The sequence below is a fragment of the Chamaea fasciata genome, unplaced genomic scaffold (assembly GCF_029207755.1).
Source record: "Chamaea fasciata isolate MVZ Bird 193981 ecotype frontalis unplaced genomic scaffold, bChaFas1.0.hap1 SCAF_11, whole genome shotgun sequence".
NCBI lineage: Eukaryota > Metazoa > Chordata > Aves > Passeriformes > Sylviidae > Chamaea > Chamaea fasciata.
In genome coordinates this window covers 4,433,285-4,453,719 of record NW_027094096.1, presented here as the reverse complement: position 1 = coordinate 4,453,719, position 20,435 = coordinate 4,433,285, and the positions used below count along the sequence as shown (strand labels likewise).

General features: G+C 47.5%; 1 protein-coding gene across 6 annotated transcripts; it reads right to left on the bottom strand.

Annotated features, from left to right (window-relative positions):
• On the bottom strand, nucleotides 1-20,095 carry SAP130 (Sin3A associated protein 130). Of its 6 annotated transcripts, none has more exons than XM_066194003.1 (21): nucleotides 20,048-20,095; nucleotides 19,456-19,572; nucleotides 18,412-18,647; nucleotides 17,700-17,858; nucleotides 16,530-16,641; nucleotides 14,904-15,028; nucleotides 14,012-14,136; nucleotides 13,309-13,459; nucleotides 13,027-13,117; nucleotides 12,638-12,742; nucleotides 11,500-11,641; nucleotides 10,818-10,939; nucleotides 8,240-8,542; nucleotides 7,100-7,277; nucleotides 5,761-5,865; nucleotides 4,379-4,740; nucleotides 2,870-3,118; nucleotides 2,451-2,576; nucleotides 1,659-1,762; nucleotides 874-987; nucleotides 1-666 (listed from the first exon to the last, which is right to left on the bottom strand). In XM_066194003.1, the coding sequence occupies exons 2-21, from the start codon at nucleotides 19,565-19,567 to the stop codon at nucleotides 508-510; spliced, it is 3,180 nt and encodes a 1,059-aa protein (XP_066050100.1). In that variant the 5' UTR covers nucleotides 19,568-19,572; nucleotides 20,048-20,095; the 3' UTR covers nucleotides 1-507. The 6 variants fall into 6 exon arrangements, with proteins under 6 accessions (XP_066050100.1, XP_066050102.1, XP_066050101.1 ...); XM_066194005.1 differs by having other exon boundaries at nucleotides 2,870-3,115; XM_066194004.1 differs by having other exon boundaries at nucleotides 7,100-7,274.
• Nucleotides 20,096-20,435: the final 340 nt, after the last annotated feature.

The window sequence follows — 20,435 nt, the reverse complement described above, 5'->3', positions numbered from 1 at the left end:
TTTTTATCCTTTTTTTTAAATCTTGACAGCTAGGACTTCTGAGCTGTTGGAGATTCTTTGTGGCAGATCTCCTAGTGCAGTGGCACTGGTGTAAGAAGGCTGCTTTAGACACTGGCAGGTCAGAATGAGAACTGAATGGCGTAACTGAACGAGGTGCCATTTCCACTGCTGGAAGCTTGGCTGCTGTCTGGGTCCATAGCTGCATGTCAGCCTCCTGGAGTCCCCTGCACAGCCTGCTGCCTGACAGGTGTGTCCATACCTGACACAGCACGAGTTAAACAGTGGGACTGGAAAGACTTTAAAAAGGGATGAGCCTGAGAGAAATCTTTGTTCATTATGACAAGATCAGGGACAATCCCTTCAGGTCACCAGGCTTCACGTTGTCCATCTGTTCCCTAAACTCATCCTTTTTTATTCCGATGCTCTGCTTAAAAATAAACCCAAACTACAAAAAGGTTCAGCTCCGTTCTGTACACGTTCTCCATTTCCAAAGTCATTGGTCTGCATTCAAACCTTCTCCTTTCGCTTCAATTTGGACACTTTCTTGACAGTTCCATTCTTGTTTAGAAGCTTCAAAACACGATCCTTGTGATCCAAGACCTTTAGCATGGAGTCTCGAGCCTCATTGATTTGATCCATCACGAGTTTACACCTCTGCATGTTCCCCTGAAAGGAAACACTTGTCATTAACCACAGAACGCCCGCTCTAAGCAACGCCTTCCCACTTCCCTACTTGTGCCCCTTGTAACTGATGACATCGGAAGTGAACCCACGTGGGGTTTTCTTTAGGTCAGCTGTAGCTTTTACTGACAGCAGAACTAAGGGGTTTGTAACTAAGGGTATGGTTTTGGGCTGAGAGGCCACAGGACCTACCTGTATCAGCTCATTGATTCGATGCAAGTCATCGTCGGTTGCTGCCTTCTTCTTAGGAATGAGTCCCTCCTGCAGGGCAGTCAGCCTCTCATACACATCGTGCTCCAGGTTTGTCTAAAAGACATCAGCCCTTCATGAGAAGGGTCACTGCCAGGCTGGCAAAGACTCGCCCGTGTTAACAAAGCTACACAGAAACAGTGATAATCCATTCCCCTCTCAGCTGCTCTCTGTCAGTGATTCAGAAGATGGAGCCTCTGACAAAATGTGGCACTATCATTCCTTTTAACATCCTATTTACAGGATTGCTCCTCTTCTGAAGAAACATGGATCCTACCACAACTGCTTCCCCTACTGCTCACAATACTATTCCAGGAATGCAGAGGTTTTGGGGAGTTTGGTGCTAAAATGCAGAGCACCTACCTCACCCCCAACCTGAAACAGAAGCATCCAGGAATGTGGATCAGTGCTGCCTCCTCAGATCAGCCGCACCATCCCAAACAGACGCTTCTTCAGACCTGTGCATCAGCAGGAGGGAGTTGCCAGTTTTGATCATCTGTACAAAATACATCAGCTCTTATGTCTGGATCAAAACCAACACTCCAAGTTTCCAAGCCACTTATGCCACATTCCTGAGAAAGGGGAAAGCATGTCCCAACTCCCTTTGGGCACTACACACCAGCTCCTTTAGGGCATCCCAGTGTACTGAGTTTGTGAGAACGTCTTCCTGTCTTACACAGCCTCCTGTTCCCCCATGTTGCAGGAAGCTCCAAGCCCCCTGCACCTACCAGCTGTAGGAGCTGCGCTGCACAGAGATGGACCTTCCACCCTTGTGCACGACAGGACACACCCTTCTGGTTGGCAATCTCTTGCAGCATGGCCTTCTTCTCTTCTGTCAGCAGGAAACACAAGAATAGAGTACTCAAACTTCAGCAGCTGGCCAGGCCTCTCTTCCCAAGCAACAATAACCCAAAGTTCTGCTCCCCCTACACCCTAATAGATGACAATGAGCAACATTTTGATACAGACAGGAAACTGACTTCCCATCTGCCATGTACCTGACTACTGCTCTCACTGACTGACAGGTTATCTGCACTTTCAGAAAGATTATATCATAACCCATTTTTTTCTCATTTAAAGAATGTAGTGCTCAACATTTCAAACAGCTGGCACAAACAATTAAATGGTCCATCTTGTACTACTTCTCTCTTAGGTATTTGCACACTTGTGAAAACCCAGTTCGCTTAAAACTTCTAAAATACTAGCTAAGAAGTCTGGAAGACAGCATCTGATCTCTGTTTTCCTTGTATTAGGTAAAAAAGTCTTTAAAAGCCCATTTGTTACTCGACAAGACTAGTTACACTAAATACAGAATGTCTGCGACTAAACTGGCAAGTGTAATGTGGCAAACAAGAAAACTCAGCTGCAGCCTATCACCATAGCACGTTGCTTTTATGAGGATACCCTTTTGTGAGCAAGTTTCTATCAGTGCACGTGAGCAGATCCATCAATAACCACGGCATTTTTCCATTTACAGAATGAAACCCAGAGCCCACCCTGTGGCCCGTGCCGGGGCTGACCTTTGACGCGGACGTCGCTGTATCTCTGGAAGTGGTGGTACGCGGCTTTCCAGGGGTTGCGGTAATGCCGGAGCAGCGTGATGGGCGGCCGGGGGCGCACGGGGACGTATCTCACACCTTCCTCATCTACAAAAGGATCCAGAACTCTGTTAGCGTCCAGGAGGGGAAGCACCTCGGCATCCGCAAGAACTCCAGCAGCAGAGCAGTAAGTGCTGCCTCATACACAATGTGTGGTGAGAAAATTTGTTTTCCCTGACATTTTCCCAGCCTTATACAAAAAGTGGTGAGGAACAGATACTTGGATTCTCGACTGTACATATTTAGGAAGTGGGAATGTGCAGAGCACCTTCTCTGAGAAACAAACAGAAGAGAAAATACAGAGCCCTGAATGAGAACAAAGACATCAGAGATGTCATTACCTATATACTCCTTTGGAGGAGACTTTCGCTTCTCTGCCTTCACCAGCAAACTTTTGGCAGTGGACTTCTCATCATCGGTGCTGTTTGTTTCCATCATGTCTCCTTCCTCCGTGGAGATGACATGCTGCTGCTTACGGGGTTTCTTCCTCGGTGAGGCACCAGGCGGCAAATCACTTGGAGGCATGGAAAGATTGTTGGCCAGCAGTGCCAAAGATGGAGACACAGTACTCGTAGTCAAAGGAGGGACTGCTGAGGGGAAGGCAAGAGAAGAACCCAAACCATCAGCAGTGGGAAGGCAACACATTGTTTGAACACTACCTAGGCCAGATATTAAGCCAGCAGTAATTATTAGGACAAGCCTATAAGCTAAAGTCTTTAGTGCCTCATATACATAGAGTGAGAGCAGAACTGTCCCTCAGTTGCTCCATACTTGAAGCTTGTGTTAGTTTAATGTTACACAAGGGAATCATGCTAACATCTGTCCGTGTTACTGTAAAAAAATCCCTCTTTATGAGCACCAGCACAGGTCACTGTCATAGTAGCAAATCCCTACTCTCTCGTGACAGGAGAGCCAGATGGAATCAAAGCAGGACTGCAGCACTCTTCTTGCAGGAGTCTGCTTGTACTGCCAAGTCCTCAGCACTGCTCAGCAGTGACTGCACCAACCAACACACCTGTGCAGCTGGCAGCAGTGTGGTGGGTAGTCTGAGGGAACACTCCCTGAACCTGGAGGGGCAATCAGCCATGACCAAGGCTGCAGCACAAAATTTCTGGGATGGGATCTCTTGACAATTTGGCCCCAAATGCCAGGAAGAGACGAAAGAACCCCAAAAAGCTTAATGCCCATGCTCCAGACACATCTGCAGCAAGGAGTAGTTTTCTCACAAGACAACACACAGCGTCAAGGAGAGTGATAAAACTAACAGCTAAACCTGAACTCTGAAACCCATGAACTTTGCCACTATGAAGTGCCCAATGAGATCCACAAGGAACTGAATTTACTGCCCATGCCACTTGATAGCAACTATGGCCAAGCTGGGTAAGTAAGGCAATATAATGAACATTTTGAAAAGTTCTAGAGAAAAATATGCATGAATCACATGAGGGCCCTAGGAAGTCCTACTCTGACCATGAATTCCTCACATACAAGAAAGGCCACAGGACCTGAACAGCAGGATTTGTAAACTAACTGAATTTAGCTGAGCTGCCCAGTAATATGTTGGCACCACTGTTGAGCACGTGCATTTTAGGCACGGAACTCACACAGACTCTTTGGAGTTGGATTATTTGAACATGAAAAAACAGCCACAACAAGAAGTGATTTCATAGCAGATTAGGAAAAAGGCAAAAAAAAAAAATCTTTATAAAGCATATGGGAACTGTGGTGTTCTGTGCTACCCTGGAAGACCTGTCCTTTCATTTTTAAGATGAAACTGTTGAAATCCTCCTAATTCCTCCACTGTCCCAAAACCAAAAAAACCCCAAACCTGATGATTCCCAGCCACCTACCAGATACGGGTCGCATGATGTCCATGGGCTCCATTTCCTCTTTGATTTTGATCTCTGGCACCACAGGGCCCAGCACTGCTGACAGGGCCCCACTCATGGTGGATGGAGGAGCAGGGGCTGCCACGATGGTGGTGGAAGTGGGAGGAGCAGCTGGAACAGCTCCTGGGATGGTGGAGAGCGCTGCTGCAGGCTGGGAGGTGGGGCTGGCGGCCGCGATGATGGTGGGGATGGCAGAGGGAGGCTGCTGGGAGCTCGGGGGCACCGTGATGGTGGGCTGCTCTCCACCCTGGTTACACACTGCCTCCATGGACACAGGGACTGGGGTGGCCATGGACACGTGGATCTCAGGCTTTGGCTTGCCACTGCAGCACAAATAAAAGCAAAGCAAAGTGAAGTGAGCTGTAACTTGTGGGCTCAATGTTTTCTAAGCCTGAGAATTGCTGAGCTCTTCCCAAAGGAAACTTTTCAACAGTTTTCTTTTCTCCAAAACGACCTTGTGTGAACAATATTCCTTTCCCATAACAACAAGTGTTGTTTGCTATTTCTGTTACTCAGCCAATGGGAGAGGTGTCAGCCCTATGGACCAATAACGTGTCTTCTTAGCACAGCGTGTTATAAAAGGGCTGAATGAATTGTAAATAAACCTTCTGATTTCTTCTGCCTTTTGACTGTAGTCAAGCATCTTTATTTCGTGTCCTATTGCGACAGTAACTCACACAAAGTGCCAAACTGGAGTCAGGCTATCCAGTTTTTCCTGCACCCACCAGGCTCAGGTAAGTGTTTAAGAACAGGAGAAGGCTTAATCTCAGTCCTATTTCCTCCTCCTCTCCCTTTCTAATCCTTTGTATTGATTACAGATACTACTTTTTTCCATTCACTGTGACAAACAAATCTCTCAACTAATTCCAGGTAACTTCAAAATACTTGTAAAAGGATCGAAACAGTTTTAAAATGCAGCCAAGTGGAACTTTTACCCAAAACTGTACTGGCCCCAATCTCTGCAGGAGCTCCCACTGTGGCTTACAGTTATAAAACAACAAATTGTAAAGCCACTGAAGTCAAGTGAAGCAGGGCAGAAGTTGCATTTACCTTTCCTCAGCATTAATTTTCAAGTACTACAGAAAAAAGTTCTGAGGGCTATCTCCCCTTACAATAGCAGAGGGCTTTTGTTTGTTTCTGTGAAAGCTCATCACCGCAGCTTTTAAAGGTAACTTCCTCAGCTTCACAAACAGCAGAACTTGTCAAGGCTCTTTGAGTTTGTCAAAAATTCAAAATATATTGTTTCCCACAAGAAAGAAAAATGCTCCAACAGCCTCAGAACACAACTCAAACAAATAGAGTGAAACTGTTATGCTGTAGTTGGCTGTTTCCCGAAGCCTTACCCAGCAGGCCTGGGTGATCCCGAGGTGCTCCGCATGGTGCTCTCCACACGTGTGCTGGCCACTTCAGGTGGCTGAGGGGGAATTAAGCTTTTCCGGACTGCCAGCCTGAAAGAGACACATAGTTCTAGGATTCCCACCTCCCTAGTGCAAAGACAAACATCCCAGAGAGCAAAGAAATCTTACACAAACCAGGACAGGAGTTATGGCTGCCCTCTGTCTTCAGTGTGACCAATTTGCTGCACAAAGAGTCTCATTTCACTTTTCAAATTAGGTATTTTATTTTCTTTTGAAGTAAAAGATTAGTTGCTCTGGCCCAGTCTCACCCAATTCAGGGCTTCTCCAAGAATGCCAGCTTTACTTTCATCCCATCAGTGAGAACACTTTGCTGCAACTGCCAGGCTCCAGCAGTGGACAAAGGGGTCTGGCCAAGCTGCTGTCCAGCACTCCTGCTTCAAGACTGAGCAAATCATCTAGAACTCAACAGTGCTCAGATGGGCATCTGCTCCCTTTAGCTGGACCCAACTGTCAGAGCCTGACTCCAGGACCTCAAGGCCTGAGTGTGGATATCAGGATGATAAGGCTGATTAAGGTGTTTTAGAGACTAGTCTCCTGTAGGACCAAAAGTCAAATTGCTGTCCAAAAAAATCAACCTCTCAAATGGAAACAGTCTTTAGTGATCTACCTGACTCTTTAACTTCTCTTTCAGTTTTACAGGCTGCAGCTTCTTTGCCTTAAAAAAGGTTTCCACCCACATAAAAAATACGCAATTTTAATCTCACAGGACACATTGGTTCCAAACGTTTTCAGCTGCTAGTTGGGAGGAAATGCATTGTTAATTCTAAAGCTGTCTCTTGCCTCTTTATTAAGGCACTTAAAAATAGACAGGCAACATAAAATATTTTAAGAGTTTAAGCTACTCCCTCCCTTCTTCTAATCAGATTTCACAGCAGGGTACTAATCCTATCCTTTCCACTCATCCACATATTCTTCCAAGAAAAGCACTGAAGATAAAGCACCCAATTCTAATTTTAGTAGACTATGAACTCTTTCTTCTTATCACACTAAGCAAGTGAGCCTCAAATCCACTTTTCCCTCAAAAGGTCACTTTCAAGACCTAGGAGACAAACTGTCCTTCTTCTCGTTTTATTACTGACACTACAGAAAATTATATCCTGCCCTGGGGGAGGGAAAGAACTGTTTCAGTGATCCGCAGGTTACTTGCAACCATTGCTGACTGAATAATCTGCTAGAGCATCCCTTATCTCCACTGAAATGATTCCATCTGGCTGGGCTGGACTGCACTAAGTGTCACCCACGTGTCACCTGCAGCTGTACTCACCCATCGGTGGCCGGCTTCTTGCGGAGGATGCTGGGGCGTGGGGAGGAGCCCTGGGCTGGAGCACTGGCACTGGCACTCTGGCTGTGGGTTTGCACCACTGTAGTTGCTGCAGAAGCAGTGTTGAATGTGTTGCTAATAGGATTGGCTACAATGGTGGCTCCATCTGCCAAGACCACTGCTGGGAAGGATGGACATGGACACAGCAGAGACGAACATCGACAGAGAGAGGAAAGCAGCAGTTACTTTACGGAATGTGATGACAAAGCAGCTGTCTGCAGAGCATATGCTGTCCATTCCTGAGTCCTTCAGTCTCTAACTGCTGTGTTCTCAGACTCCTTTGTAAGCAGTACATGAGCAATCTGATCACTGAACCTTCCGCAGGGAAGACAGAAACTACTTCCTGCCTAAAAACTGCTTCTAGGGAAATCATCTTTTCCAGAGAGCAAGGAAAAGACAGAAATCACTAGGGAGATCACCAACACAACTGGGTCAACACTTCTGGTAGAGCCCACGTGGCAACACATGCCAGCTGAATGTAAGCTACATCAGCTGTGTTTGCATTCTGACCTTCTGCCAGAGCCTCTTTGGCCAACTGAGGGATGCAGAGCATGTGGACAGCCAGGAAGTCACTGTGCAGTGCCTGCAGCTATGCAATAGCATATTCTCTGGGATGCCATATCCCATCCCTCCAGTAAGTTGTTGGAGCTTTATCAGACCCATCATTTATAATGAAAGATGGTTTCTGTCACAGCTCAAGATCAGGTTATCAACAGCAGAAGGTACCTGGCTGTGTTCTAAATGCTCCTGGGATCTAATGCACAGCTGGCACGCTTTGCTCATTTGTAAATTGCTTTTCCTACAAGGCCTTACTGAAGGCATTTGTTTAAGCTCAGGCACTACCAGCCTACTCCACTGAAGTAAATCCAATCCATCCCACCCAAGGCTACCCACACCTAGCAGGCTTTAAAAATAAACCAGTTCAGAAACAGGCCGCAGTATTTGCTAGGAGAATTTGTGCATGGATCTATTCAGTGTCCACCTCTGGACTGCAAACACTGTAACAACATCATCAGCCAGAGCCAAATGTGTAGGGCAGCAGCTCAGCTGCTCTGAAGGGAGGACTTGGCTGGTGGCCCTTACCTGAGGTCTTGGTGTCGCCCGGTGGCTGCTGGGCACCGATGGGTGCCGGCTGCAGCCCCTGCGCGCCCATGGGTGCAGCAGGGTGCAGTCCTTGGGTGCCAATGGGGGCTGGCTGGATGCCCTGGGCACTGATGGGGGCGGGCTGGATGCCCTGGGCACTGATGGGGGCGGGCTGGATTCCCTGGATGTGCCGGGCGTGAGATGCATCCACTGTCATCAGCTGCATGGGGTTCAGGTGCACCGTGGAGGCCACTCCCACGCCGGTCTGGGCTGTGATGGCCGAGTTGGGAGCCTGGGCTGAAACTGGGAGCAACACACACACCTCACCAGCAGGTCACCTCAGTTTCCCCCACCACCTCTGGCTCAAATGCTAACTTTCCAAAGACTTTTCTTTTTGCTTTGAAAAATTTGCCAGTCTGCTTGTTGCAGCAGTAAATATGAGAGTAGAGAGGATTGTCTGCCAGAGGAATTAAACATTACTGTTGGTCTGCATTCCAGTTTTAATTTCAAATTGCAGCAAGAGAGAAAAGATCAGTTTAACTTTGCTTTTAGGTAGACTCAAATTAGAGGCTCAGAAAGCTGTGCTCTGTTTTCGCTCACTATCTTATTTTACAATGCTTCCAAGTACCAACACTTGGCATTTTTTCCTGCTTAAAAAAATAGATTAAAAGTAATCAGAAACCTAAGTAATTTCTTGTGCTCTGAAGTTCACTTAACTCTGAAGTTGAACAGAACCTTATCTGGCCTCAGAAGAGGGCTCACAGTTATCCCACAGCTCAAATGAACACAATTATCTTTTAGTGGCAGAACAATGTTTCCAACAGTACACCTGCTCTAAGTAGCTCAATCATTTAAATAAATTCAGAGCTCTAAACAACTGAGTCCACCTTTTCAGATCCACTATACAGTGCATTACAGTTCTCCCATGCAGCACTGAAATAATGCTGTTGGAGCACTTGCAGACCATGGATCTCCAGATTTCCAGGCTCTGCAGAGCTGCACCAGGATTTCTGCAGCCACGCACAGAATGCAAGTGTGAACTTGCCAACAATGGCCTTGCTTGCTAACAATGCAGAACAAGCGGGTTTTATCATTGTCACAGGATTTCCATCAAGTTCTTGTGCTGACAAGACACTCTAAAAACAGGCGTCAAAAACTGAAACCAGGTCCCTGAACATGGCTCTGTATATAAAGTGTGGCACATTTAATCTCCTAGTCAAAACACTGCTGTTGCAAAACTTTCTATCCAACAAAATCCTTTTAGGATACTAAGTAAAACACAACCAGCATTTGGAAAACCAAAGCCAACATCCTTCCTCCTAAAATTCTGCATCAACTCTCCTTATCTTGGTGATCTTTAAATGTCTCCTCTGTACCTTCACCCAGCTGTGTTCAGCATAGGTGTACCCTTCTCCTCATACCTGAATGCTCTGCTTTAAGTTGCCACAATTAATACCTTCCATGTACTCTTCAAGTCAATTTAACAAGTAGAATGTCTCTGTCAATAAGGTCCTGATGAAGAACATAGATCTGCATTTACACAAATGATCACTAGCCCACCACCACCCCAGCATGACTCCAGAACTGGAACCCTTGACTGTGTGCAATTATGTTCTGTCAGGGAAGGTTTACATTGGATATTAGGAGAAAATTCTTCACATAAACGGTTGTTAAGCCCTGGCACAGGCTGCTCAGGGAAGTGACAGAATTCCCACCCCTGGCAGTATTTAAAAGACATGTGGATGTACCACTTGGGAAAATGGTTTAGTAGTGGCCTTAGGAGTGCTGGATTAATGGTTAGATTTGATGATCTTAAAGGTCTTTCTCAACCTAAAGAACCCTATGATTCCACACTCTCCTGTCCAACAAATGGGCTTTGCCATCTCCCAGTCCTTCTGGATTTCCTCTGTACTGCTCCCAGGTAACATGCTGTCAGCAGATACAGATATGCCATGAAAATCCACATCGTGCATGTTCTTGCAGTCTGGACAGTGGGAATTATCACATTATAGAGAACAGCCCTAAATGACCCAGCAAGGTAAAAACGTTCCAAATTTTGGCACTGAATGACTTAGGTTTGGGTTGTGCATCATTTTTTTGACTGCAAATTACTGTTACTGTTCAAATACAGTCATTGCTCCATTTTTCTAAACAGAACACTAATTCAAGTGTGCAATGCAAATTAGTTTTTCCCTTTTTGGTCTAGGTTTCTCTCTTAAACTGTACATTCACGTGGAAAGATATTAAAAGAGCTTATCAGAACACCAGGGAATGAAGATGCATCAAAGAGTTGGCTTGGTCTGGAGAAGCCAAACCGTTTTGATTTGTAGACTCAAAATTTTACTTATAGACACACAACCTTTGGGACACCAAATACAAGAACCTGTTATTAGCTGGATTTAGTAGGCTCTGAAGTAGTTCAGCACCCCTTATCCACAAGTTTTCCCCTCTGTGAACCAATCATCAGAGACTTTTTGTGACTCACTGTCAGAGTCAAACGCCAATCCTTCTAGTTCCTTCCATCCCTAAAGCACACCCATGAGCTAAAAGCTCAGCAAAGGCCCCAGGCTGGACTTACCTGGGTACTGGCGGATGGTGGACACGGAGCTGGTGATGGGGGTGTAGGTGTGGGCAGTCAGAGGGTAGGCAGAGGGGGGGTAGGTGGGTAAGAAATACTGGAACTGCACAGGCACCGACTGCCTACAGGCATCGAAGAGAACAAGTGTTACACACACGTGAGCTCAACAGCTACAGCTGACCTTCAATCCCTGCCCTCCAGCACTCCCTGTGCTCTCCAGTCTCATCTCTCATAAGCTGCCAATTACCTCAACTATCATAATTGATTCCAAACTACCAAATCCCATCCTCCCTCCCCCCCCCCCCCCAGTTTTTACAACCTTATTTCCACCACAGAAGAAGGTAGAAAAGCAGCAAGGCTTGCCTTGTCTGCTTCAGTGTATCTAACAGAGGTTTGACAAAGCTGTCAAAGCAGTTTTCATGGCTCCAACAAGAGGGGGAGATGTTGGAACCCTGGGCACTGAGAATATTAGACTTTCTGTGTTGACAGGCCCTGACCCCCAAGAAAACACTCCGTTAGACCTGAGGCCTTGGAAAAGGCTTCCAAAACTGAATGATAGAGCTAGGATTATGAGTGTGTAGTTTGAATAGAAGTGTGTAATATCACATGGTGGAAAACTTACATAAATAGGCACTCAAACTCTATTCACACTCCCACTGATGGAGCTGTTAGCTCTGCCCACCTGTTGTCATTTCTGGTTTCCATGGCGACTGGGTTTGGAGATGCCCGATGGCTGGACAGAGGGATGAGGTTACTCCTCTCTGCTGTGTAATCAGACTGGATCCGGGGAGAAGTGTGTGTGATTTGCTGGGGAACCACTTTAGCTGCATAAAGACAAATTGACAGTCAAAGGAAAGGCTGGTAAACACTGCAAAGGCAAGATCAGTAACCCTGTCAAACAAAACAACCAGCACTACTCCCTTCTCTCTCAACACAAAACAACCCATCCCATCCACAGATGATTTCCTATCCAGAATAGGCCAAAAGAAAAAGGAGAACAAAGCATTTCTCATCAATTTATATCAGAATGGACAGATATTCTAAACACATATATAAATTATACTTGCTAACAAAGTCACTTCAGTGCTCAGATTAAGTTAATTTTTTAGGATCAGCCCAAACCATTCTGATGTCAAGAACAAATTATCTGAGTTTTGAAAGCAGAGATCAAGGGAAATGAGACCAAGGCAGACAGAGGCCATGAAAAGGGCTTTACAAGAAACACTGATTTATGAGATACAATTTCACTCCTTGGAAATTTATGGCTGGAGAAGAAATTACAAGATTTCAAAAGAACAAGGAGGTCACCAGGAAAACAGATGAAAACAACAGAACTTATGCAATTCTGCAGGAAACATCTCAGGCACATTCCACATCTAGGCAAATAAAGTTCCCACCTTCAGGCCTTTGTGTTTTACATTCAAGTGAACACACTAATCAAAGCCAGCTAGGCTACACCTAACACCTCAAGAAGCACATGAAGTAACTTAGAAAATCAGCTATGAAAGCCATGGCCTATCACCAAGCAGTTAAAACTTTTAGAGTATCCAATGCAGGTTCTGAAATGCCAAAAGGCCCAGGTTTGTCTTAAAATTCAACAGAAAAAGTAAACGAGCCCTTTTATTAACTGCTCCTTCTAGAACACCTATTTCTTCATGGTATTAAAAAAAATTAGAACAGCAGACCTATTAATCAGTTTCTCCCAGCTTGAACTGATTTTCTTTCCCACCTTAATTTGCTAACATGCACAAACACTTCCAGCATACAGAGAAAAACTGAAGCATCAGTTACACACTTCTCTGAGAAGTGAAATCACTCACCAACTGGGATGTTTGAGGTCGTGACAGCTGTAGCATGGGAAGAATGTGAGGGCATTGTCATGGTAACAATGGTGCTTGTAGGCGCTTGGGTGTGAGATACAGAACCTGGGGAAAGAAACCAGACTTAACAGGAGATCTTTCTCTGGAGCCCTACCATGCCAGTGTATCTACACCCTAAAGAGGGCAAAACCCCCAGACCACACAACCTCCCTGAAGAATTCAGTAATTTCTCTCCTGAAGCCTGCTCATGCACTTCCAAATGCAGTCTTTGTCATGAAAAAAAGATTTGGTCAAGACTGATTGGGTTCTAAATTCAAAGAAGAAAGCCAAGAAAAAGCAACAAACCCCGCCCCTCACGGTGCTCCCACAACAGCATTATGAATACTCACCAGCTGTGGTTGCTGAAGCAATGGTATTCGTTGCCAAAATAGGTGCCACAGTTGCTGCTGCCACTGGAGTACCAGTACTGAAAATGGTTTTCTGTGAAAAGAAGTTCTAAAAGTTAGAAGACTACTACATTTAAAGTCTATACTTAGTACGGAATCATCGTGCACTGACTGTACGGAACATTAATTTCATACTAACTCTCCTCCAGAATTTAACCTCAGCCTGCAAGCTATACACAGAAGGGATGTGAAGCAGCAGCAGCGGAAGGGTGTTTTGCAGCTTACCTGAGCCATGGTGTGGAGCTGTGGTTTCTGTGTGCCTATGGCTGGGTGTGAGGGCAGCGTGATGCGCGTGGCCGTGTCGCGCGGCTGCGCCGGCCGCTGGATGCTGATGGCCGCGGACGGCGCGTGCTGCTGGATGGACAGCGTGGGCCGGCTGCAGGGGAACAAAAGTAACCATCAGGATAACCACGTGGATACTCAACAGGGAAGATACAACACAGGGACACACATCAGGCCTCAGTCTCCTCCCCAGTGACAGCAGCGCTGCTGGCAATCACAGGGCAAAGCAACATAAGGAATTGAAGCTACGCTGTTCTGTCCTCATCTGCCCTATGTAACCAGCCAGGAGGGCAGTCTCATCATAATTCTTATCAGTTCATAAAGGGAACTTCATTTCAGCATTCAAGTATCACTTTTCACTGTGTCTTCCTAAAAAAACATAAGCCCAATATCCACAAGTTCCTGCAACACAAACTCTGCTGTCCAGGGAGCAGGACTTCAAAAGTGGTTCATTAAGGTCTTTCCTTCTCATAACACAGAGCGGCAGTTCACGTTTGTACCCATTTTTATTCACAGAACTGCAAGGATTTGCACTGTGCAAGCATCACTACTTTTGTTTGGTATCATCCCAGATGTAGAGGATTATCATCTCTGGCTGATGAACATTTCTGCAATTTCTGTCAAGTCAGAGCACTGTAGGTCTCACCTGAGGGTTGACTCTGTGGCATGTGCTGCTGTTGTGGTTATAACAGGGGACTGAGCTCTCGTGGCCGAGACAGTTGCCACCACTGCAGGAGGAATAGTGCTCGAAGTTGTCACAGGAGGACGAGACTATTAAAAAAAAAAAAGTCAAACAGAGAACATTCAGAAAGGGAATTCTACAGTTGAGATAACAACTAGGAATTACTTGGCTCCAACTGGCTTCCCTACACCTTGTCACTAAATTTTGGCACTCTGAGACACTTCCAGTCTTTCCGAATTGATCTGCAAGCTCCTAAGCATAACTGTCCTGGTTTTCAACCCACATATAGCACAGGAACCAGTAACCAACAAAGTTAACAAGGATCTCTTTAAGGTCTTTAGGAAAAACCTCAAAGGTCAGTTCCCTCCAGAATGAAAAGAAATTCCAAGTACACCCATGAAGTCAGAGGTGATTGGGATCCTAACTGAAGGCACAGTGTGAAGATGTTTAACCCTCTCTCATAAGGCTGAGCACTAGAACTGCTGTAAGGAGACAAGATCTACAATCTTCTCCTTAGACAAAAGCCAAGATATACAGAAGCATATTATAGTGAGATTTCAAAAATTCTACATCAATTCATATATTGAACAATAAATCAACACCAGCACACTGTACCGGACTTTTCAGACTTTAAAACTTGAGTGTGTCTGAATGAAATTGTCTTCCCAGTTTCTAAGCACTTTGGAGACAGATTAAAACCCACCAAGTCTATGAAGGAAATACAGTAAATAGACCAGGGAGAGATCTGACAGTAGCTTCAGTGAACAGGCAATTAGAGGTCATACATTACAGCTGAGTGCCAGCAAGGTTTGGAGCTGGTGGTCAGTGATGTGCAGAGCTGCCTGCTGCTACCTGCCTGGATTGGCTGGTGAATGATGTGCTGGACTGCTGGCTGGGCTGCAGCTGCATTTGGCAACTGGGAGGCTGGTCTCAGGACTGTGGTTACTTTAGAACTGGACATCACTGCAGCAGCTGCTGCACCTGGGGAAGAAACCAAGCGTGTTAAGATTCTGTGCACCCAACAGCTCCACTGCAACCACAGACAGACCCTGACATCAGCTGGTACTTCAGCCCTAATGCACTTCATATTCAGGTCAATTCATGTGATGTTGGTGTAAAAATAAGGCTTTCAACAAATACACATAAGGTTTACAAAAGCATGTGTGGAGGGGTAGGTATTACCTTAAATTTATTTGCTTTAGAGATACTTCTTACTCCCCTTTAAAAGCCTTGTATTGCAAATCCCATGTTTTCTTATTCCAAGCTATGGAAGTCAGCAGAAATAATTTAGTTTGATTACTGGGCCAATGTGTAAATAAGCCACTTGACACCAGCAATGATCTCACTGCAGCTGATGGGAGTTCAGAAGAAAAATACACTTGCAAAAGAAGGAAACCAAAATAACAAGGAAATGCCACACAAAAGACAAACATCTACACCTCTCCCCAAAAAACCAAGACCAGAACTCCACACCATTTAAAGCTGCCATTGATTAATTTGTCTCCTGTCTGATGACTCCTGACCATAATAAATCACAGTAGCAGGCAAATAGCCTTGCAATCAGTTAAAGGACTGGTTTGCATCCATCCTGTTCATGTCCTCCATTGAAATTACAACCTCAAAACTTAATACTCAAACCCAGAGAAAAAGAGCAGGGAATAAAAGAAAATGTGTACTGAGAGTCCAAGTCTGTGGCAGCTGCTCCCTCAGGATCAGGAGAACAACACTACTGTTACTACAGTTAGGCCTCCACAGTCCTTCCACCTGCTCTAGTTAAATAAGATTATGTTTTCACTCATATCAACTTATTTTTCTTGAGTGAGCAAATAACATTGAGGATAAAAGGAAATAAAACTGACACATGGTACTTGGAATTCAGATCAATTTAAAGCTGAACTGCAAACCTAACCCACAAAACTTTGAAAGCAAAGCTGCAGTCAGAAATCTGACAGGCTGTACTGAGCACAGGCCTGCATTAAGGGGCCGATCTCCTGTTTTACAAACTGTAGCATCCAAAATCCTGGGAAACGAGAGCCTGTAGTTATCACCACCATTTAACTCATAAGTAAATGCAAATGCACACAGTATGATGTGTTAGCATGTATAACAAGGCATGAGTGGTCCTGTGACAGAGAGATACAAGAATGTACATGCTTGCTACCCAGAATGTACATCTCATTTTGCAGGACAGATGAGTCTCTACCAATGGATAATTTTTTCTTGAAAGTATTGGTTGTTTTAACAGCAAAGACTTAGAATAACTGACGTGCTGATATCTGCCAGCATTTTAACCACTGTCACATGGTCCTGCCCTAAATGGCTGAAGGCAACATAATTCTTAAAAGGCCAGCAGTCGCTCACTCACGCTAGCAGTTTGAACATCTGAAGGAATAGCTGTGAGGAGACTTTCAGAGGCGTGGGCTAAATGCACCAGCTGAGAGACTCTGAGCAGAAGGCAGGGAGAGCACAACTGGATCTTTACCTCGGGGCAGATGAGAAGCTCCAATGTGCAGGGGAGGCCCAGGAGCACTACTCCTGATGATGGACATCTGCACGTTGGTGGCCATGATATGATGCAAGTTACTGGGATGCCCCTGCAGAGTTCAAGAACAAAACAAGTCAGCTGTGTTGACAAAAATTAGTGGCCACAGAATTACCATATCTCAGCTCAGAGACAGAAAAGAGATTTTGGAGAAATACAAGGCTGCATGCATTAAAAGCTGAGTGGAGAAAGAGGCAGGTACTTGTACAGGATAAAGTTACAGAGCCTGCTGACACTGGAAGATGTCACCACTTCTCTGTTTCACTGGTCTGTTTTGATGGTTGGTACTTGGGTGACAGTCGCCCAGCAGCCACCCACAAACAACCACAGAGTTGCCCCTTCTAGCACTGGGGACATCAAGGAATAGTTTCACACCCCCTCTCCAATAAAATTGAGAGAATGGTGGAAACCTGGAAATGCTGAACCAAATTCTTTTTTTTTTTAATAATTCCAGACTTCCCAGGGATATTAGTGTAAGATAAATCCACTGAATTTGCTGCACATCCTTAGCCAGGCTAACTCAAATCCCCCTAAAGGCGTTTTACATCAAAACCCTGAGAAGTTTAGTAATGAGTGTTCTGCCTACAAACTGCCAGGACTGGCTCTGTAGTCAGGTTAGAGGAGAAGAAAATTTTCAAAACCATTATCTACACGGGCTCCCTCAAATTTTGTCACTCCTAGTTCAATAAGAACACAGTGCAAACCCACGAACTGTTCACTAGTCTCTTCTGACCTCCTCCCAGAGAAGCTGAAGAACACTGCAATAATGAATCTCAGCAGTTTCTCTACAATAGAAATTCTCCAAGTGACACTGACACAGCAGAAGCTTTTAAGGAAAGAGCCAGCTTTTGGGTATGGCTCTGTCATCACAGCCTGGCTGTGCTCAGCTGGATGATTCCAACAAATCAGCAGCTTTGTGAAGAGGTAGTGATAACCAAGCCTGAAGTTTAATGGTCCAAGCAGAACTGGTCCAACAACCAGCAGCACTGAAGAGGGAAACCTGCTCTCTTTACCTTCCCTCCTGCTGCAAAAGCCCACCTCAGTTGTACTTGTATTGTATTGACCTGACCATGCAGTGAGATGGAACAGAAAAGCACCAAAAACCCAGACCTGTTGCCCACTGATGGTAGCCACAGGAATTGTTGGAGCCTGTGGAATGCTGCTTTCCATGGTGACAGTCACTTGCCCAGGGACCTTGGTGGGAGCTGAGAGAGTGGAGGGTGGGGCAGGAGCAATGGGCCGGCTGGGCATGGTGGGCTTCAAGGGGGGCTGCAAGAAATGGAAAGACAGAAACGTTGGCAACTTCAAATGAGAGCTCAGTGCTGATGCAGCAATCGTCCTGTGGGGTCAAAGCTTGAGGAGAAAGTTTATGCAACTATGGCTAAATCTTTGGAGAGGAAAGATACTGAACATTACGTTATTCCAAACAAAGAAAGGGCATATTTTGTCCTGGAAACATGCAGGTTCTAGCAGGAGTCATCAGTGGAATCTGTCAGGGCTGTGGTATTGCCCTACAGACACTGGATATTAACAGTTAATATTATATCCTGCAGAGAAAATGGAAGACTTCAGAAACTGATGGAAATCTCTGCTCTCCTCAAAGATAAACAAAATACACCCCCCTCAAAAATAATGCTAAAATACTAGCAAGTCCTCAGTGTGTCATCTGGAACAGCCAAACCCACAAGGCACTGCACAGTTAGCAGAAGCATGCAAAGAAAGCTTTAGGAACAAAAACAGGGAAGCCTTGGGTATAATTTACTTTTTCCCAATGCCGACCCATACAGATTGTATTCTTTTCCCTGATGAATGCTCTCATTACCTTCATAAGTCCATCTGAAAAAGAAAGTGGCACAGCTGGAGTCAAATGTGCTGGTGGTGCTGTCACTGTCACTGGGGCACCAGACTGGACTGGGTGGTGCTGTGTCAGCATCTGGACCTGTGGGTATGGCCGGACCACCACGGGCTCCTGCTTCTCCTCCCGGGGCTGGATGGAGCCACTGGGGCCCATGTGCTCCCTGGGAGCAACTTCTGACTCACGACTGGATTCCTCACTCACTAGTGGGAAAGAAAGAAAAAGGTTAGAATTGTTAAAAAGTTTGTTTTAATTGCCCACTAGGTCAGAGATGAGATGTCAGAAACGACTAAGTTAAAGAAGTCCACTCTTACAATTAAACATATTTCAGTGATGAAAAAACTGGGAACTCTGGCACTGCTTCTGTCTGTTCCCCTCAGAACTGATGGGTGTGGGCAATGCTGGGCAGCCTGGGGGCAACTCTGAGAAGTCCATCTAAACAGCTTCTTTAAACACAGATTGATTAACTTTTCTTTCAAGTGAAAAATATTTAATTATCTAAGTAGCTGACATTAAGTCCCACATCAACCAGCATGAAAAACTCTGCATTTAATGCAATTTCTATCTGATCACCGAGCTGAAAAACAAACATAAACCCTCCTGAAAATGAAGCTGCTCCCCCAGTCACTTCTGAAACTCTGTCACCGTGGCAGGAACAGCAGGAGCTGGAATCACAGTCCCCACCCCATTTCCAGCTCCATGGGATGCTCCCACGTCCACTCGTCCCTTCTGCTGAGAACACAGAGCGGCCGAGCTGAGCGGGACAGACAACTGCGCACAGACCGGGGCAGCAAAGGCGCATCCCGGCCCTGCGGGCGCTGTCCGGACCCGCCGGCCGCCCCCAGCGCTCCGGTGTTCTCCCGGCGCGGCGCCGCGGCGCCTCCCAGCCCGGCTGCCAGGCCCGCCTGGCTCCTCCCGCCCGGGGCGGTACAGGGCGACGGACGGGGCGGGGTGACCGGGACCGCTGCTCGCCCCCGCAGCCGGCAGCCGCGGGGCCGGGATCGCGCTTACCTGTGGCGGCGGGGGCGATAATCCCGGCGGAGCCGCTGGTGGGGATGGGCGGCGGCGCTGGTCCCAGGGCGGCGGGAGGCGCGCCCGAACGGGGGAACTGCTGCGAGCTCATGTCACCTGCGGGGCGGCAGCGCGGCCGTTATGTCGCGACACGCCGGGCCGGCCGCCGCCGTGCCCGTCCTCCCTCCGTCCCTCCCGCTCTCCGGGCGCGGCCCCGCGGCCCCACCCACCCCGGCGTGCCCGCGCGGGCGGGTTCGCGCGGCGTCCGGCCAATGGCGGCGGGGCGGCGCCGGCCAATCAGCGCCCGCCGTGCGCGCCCCGCCCCGCCGCGCCGCCGCGATCGGCCGCAGGGCCCGGATGTGCCCGGCAGCGCGACGGCCCCGCCGCCTCGGGCCGGGCCGGGCCGCTCTGCCCTGCTGCCGTCCCTTCGCGATACCCCCTCCGCAGCGCTTCCGCCAGCCGGAGGCTCGTTCCCCCCACTGCCGCCGTCGCGCTCTGAAGCAGCGGCCGCCGCCCCCTATCCGCAGCCCTTCCTCGGAGCCACGCCCGGCCCGCAGATCTGAGCGATGCCGTGCACCGGCCGCGGCAGTACCTGTGCCCGGGGCGGTGCCGTGCGCCGGTCCCTGAGCCCGGTCGCCCCGCGTCGCCGCCACTGCCGAGCGCCGCTTCCGCCGCTGCAGCTACCCGCACCCGATTGGCCCCGGCCGGCCCCGCCCACCCTGGTCTCACGCATCTCATTGGCTGTCGCTCCCGCCCCGTGGGGCCGCCGGGAGATGTAGTCCGCGCCGGGGTTGTGGCGGGCGCAGATCTCGCGAGGCGCGAGAGGGGCGGCGCTGTGCCCGAGCGCGCCATTGGCCGCGCGCCGCGATGTCTCCGGGGTGGGCGGGACAGGCCGCGGCCGCCCCCGGGCCGCACTCTGCCCCCGCGGACCCGCAGACCACCCTCACGGACCCGCACACTGCCCCCGAGGACTGCACACC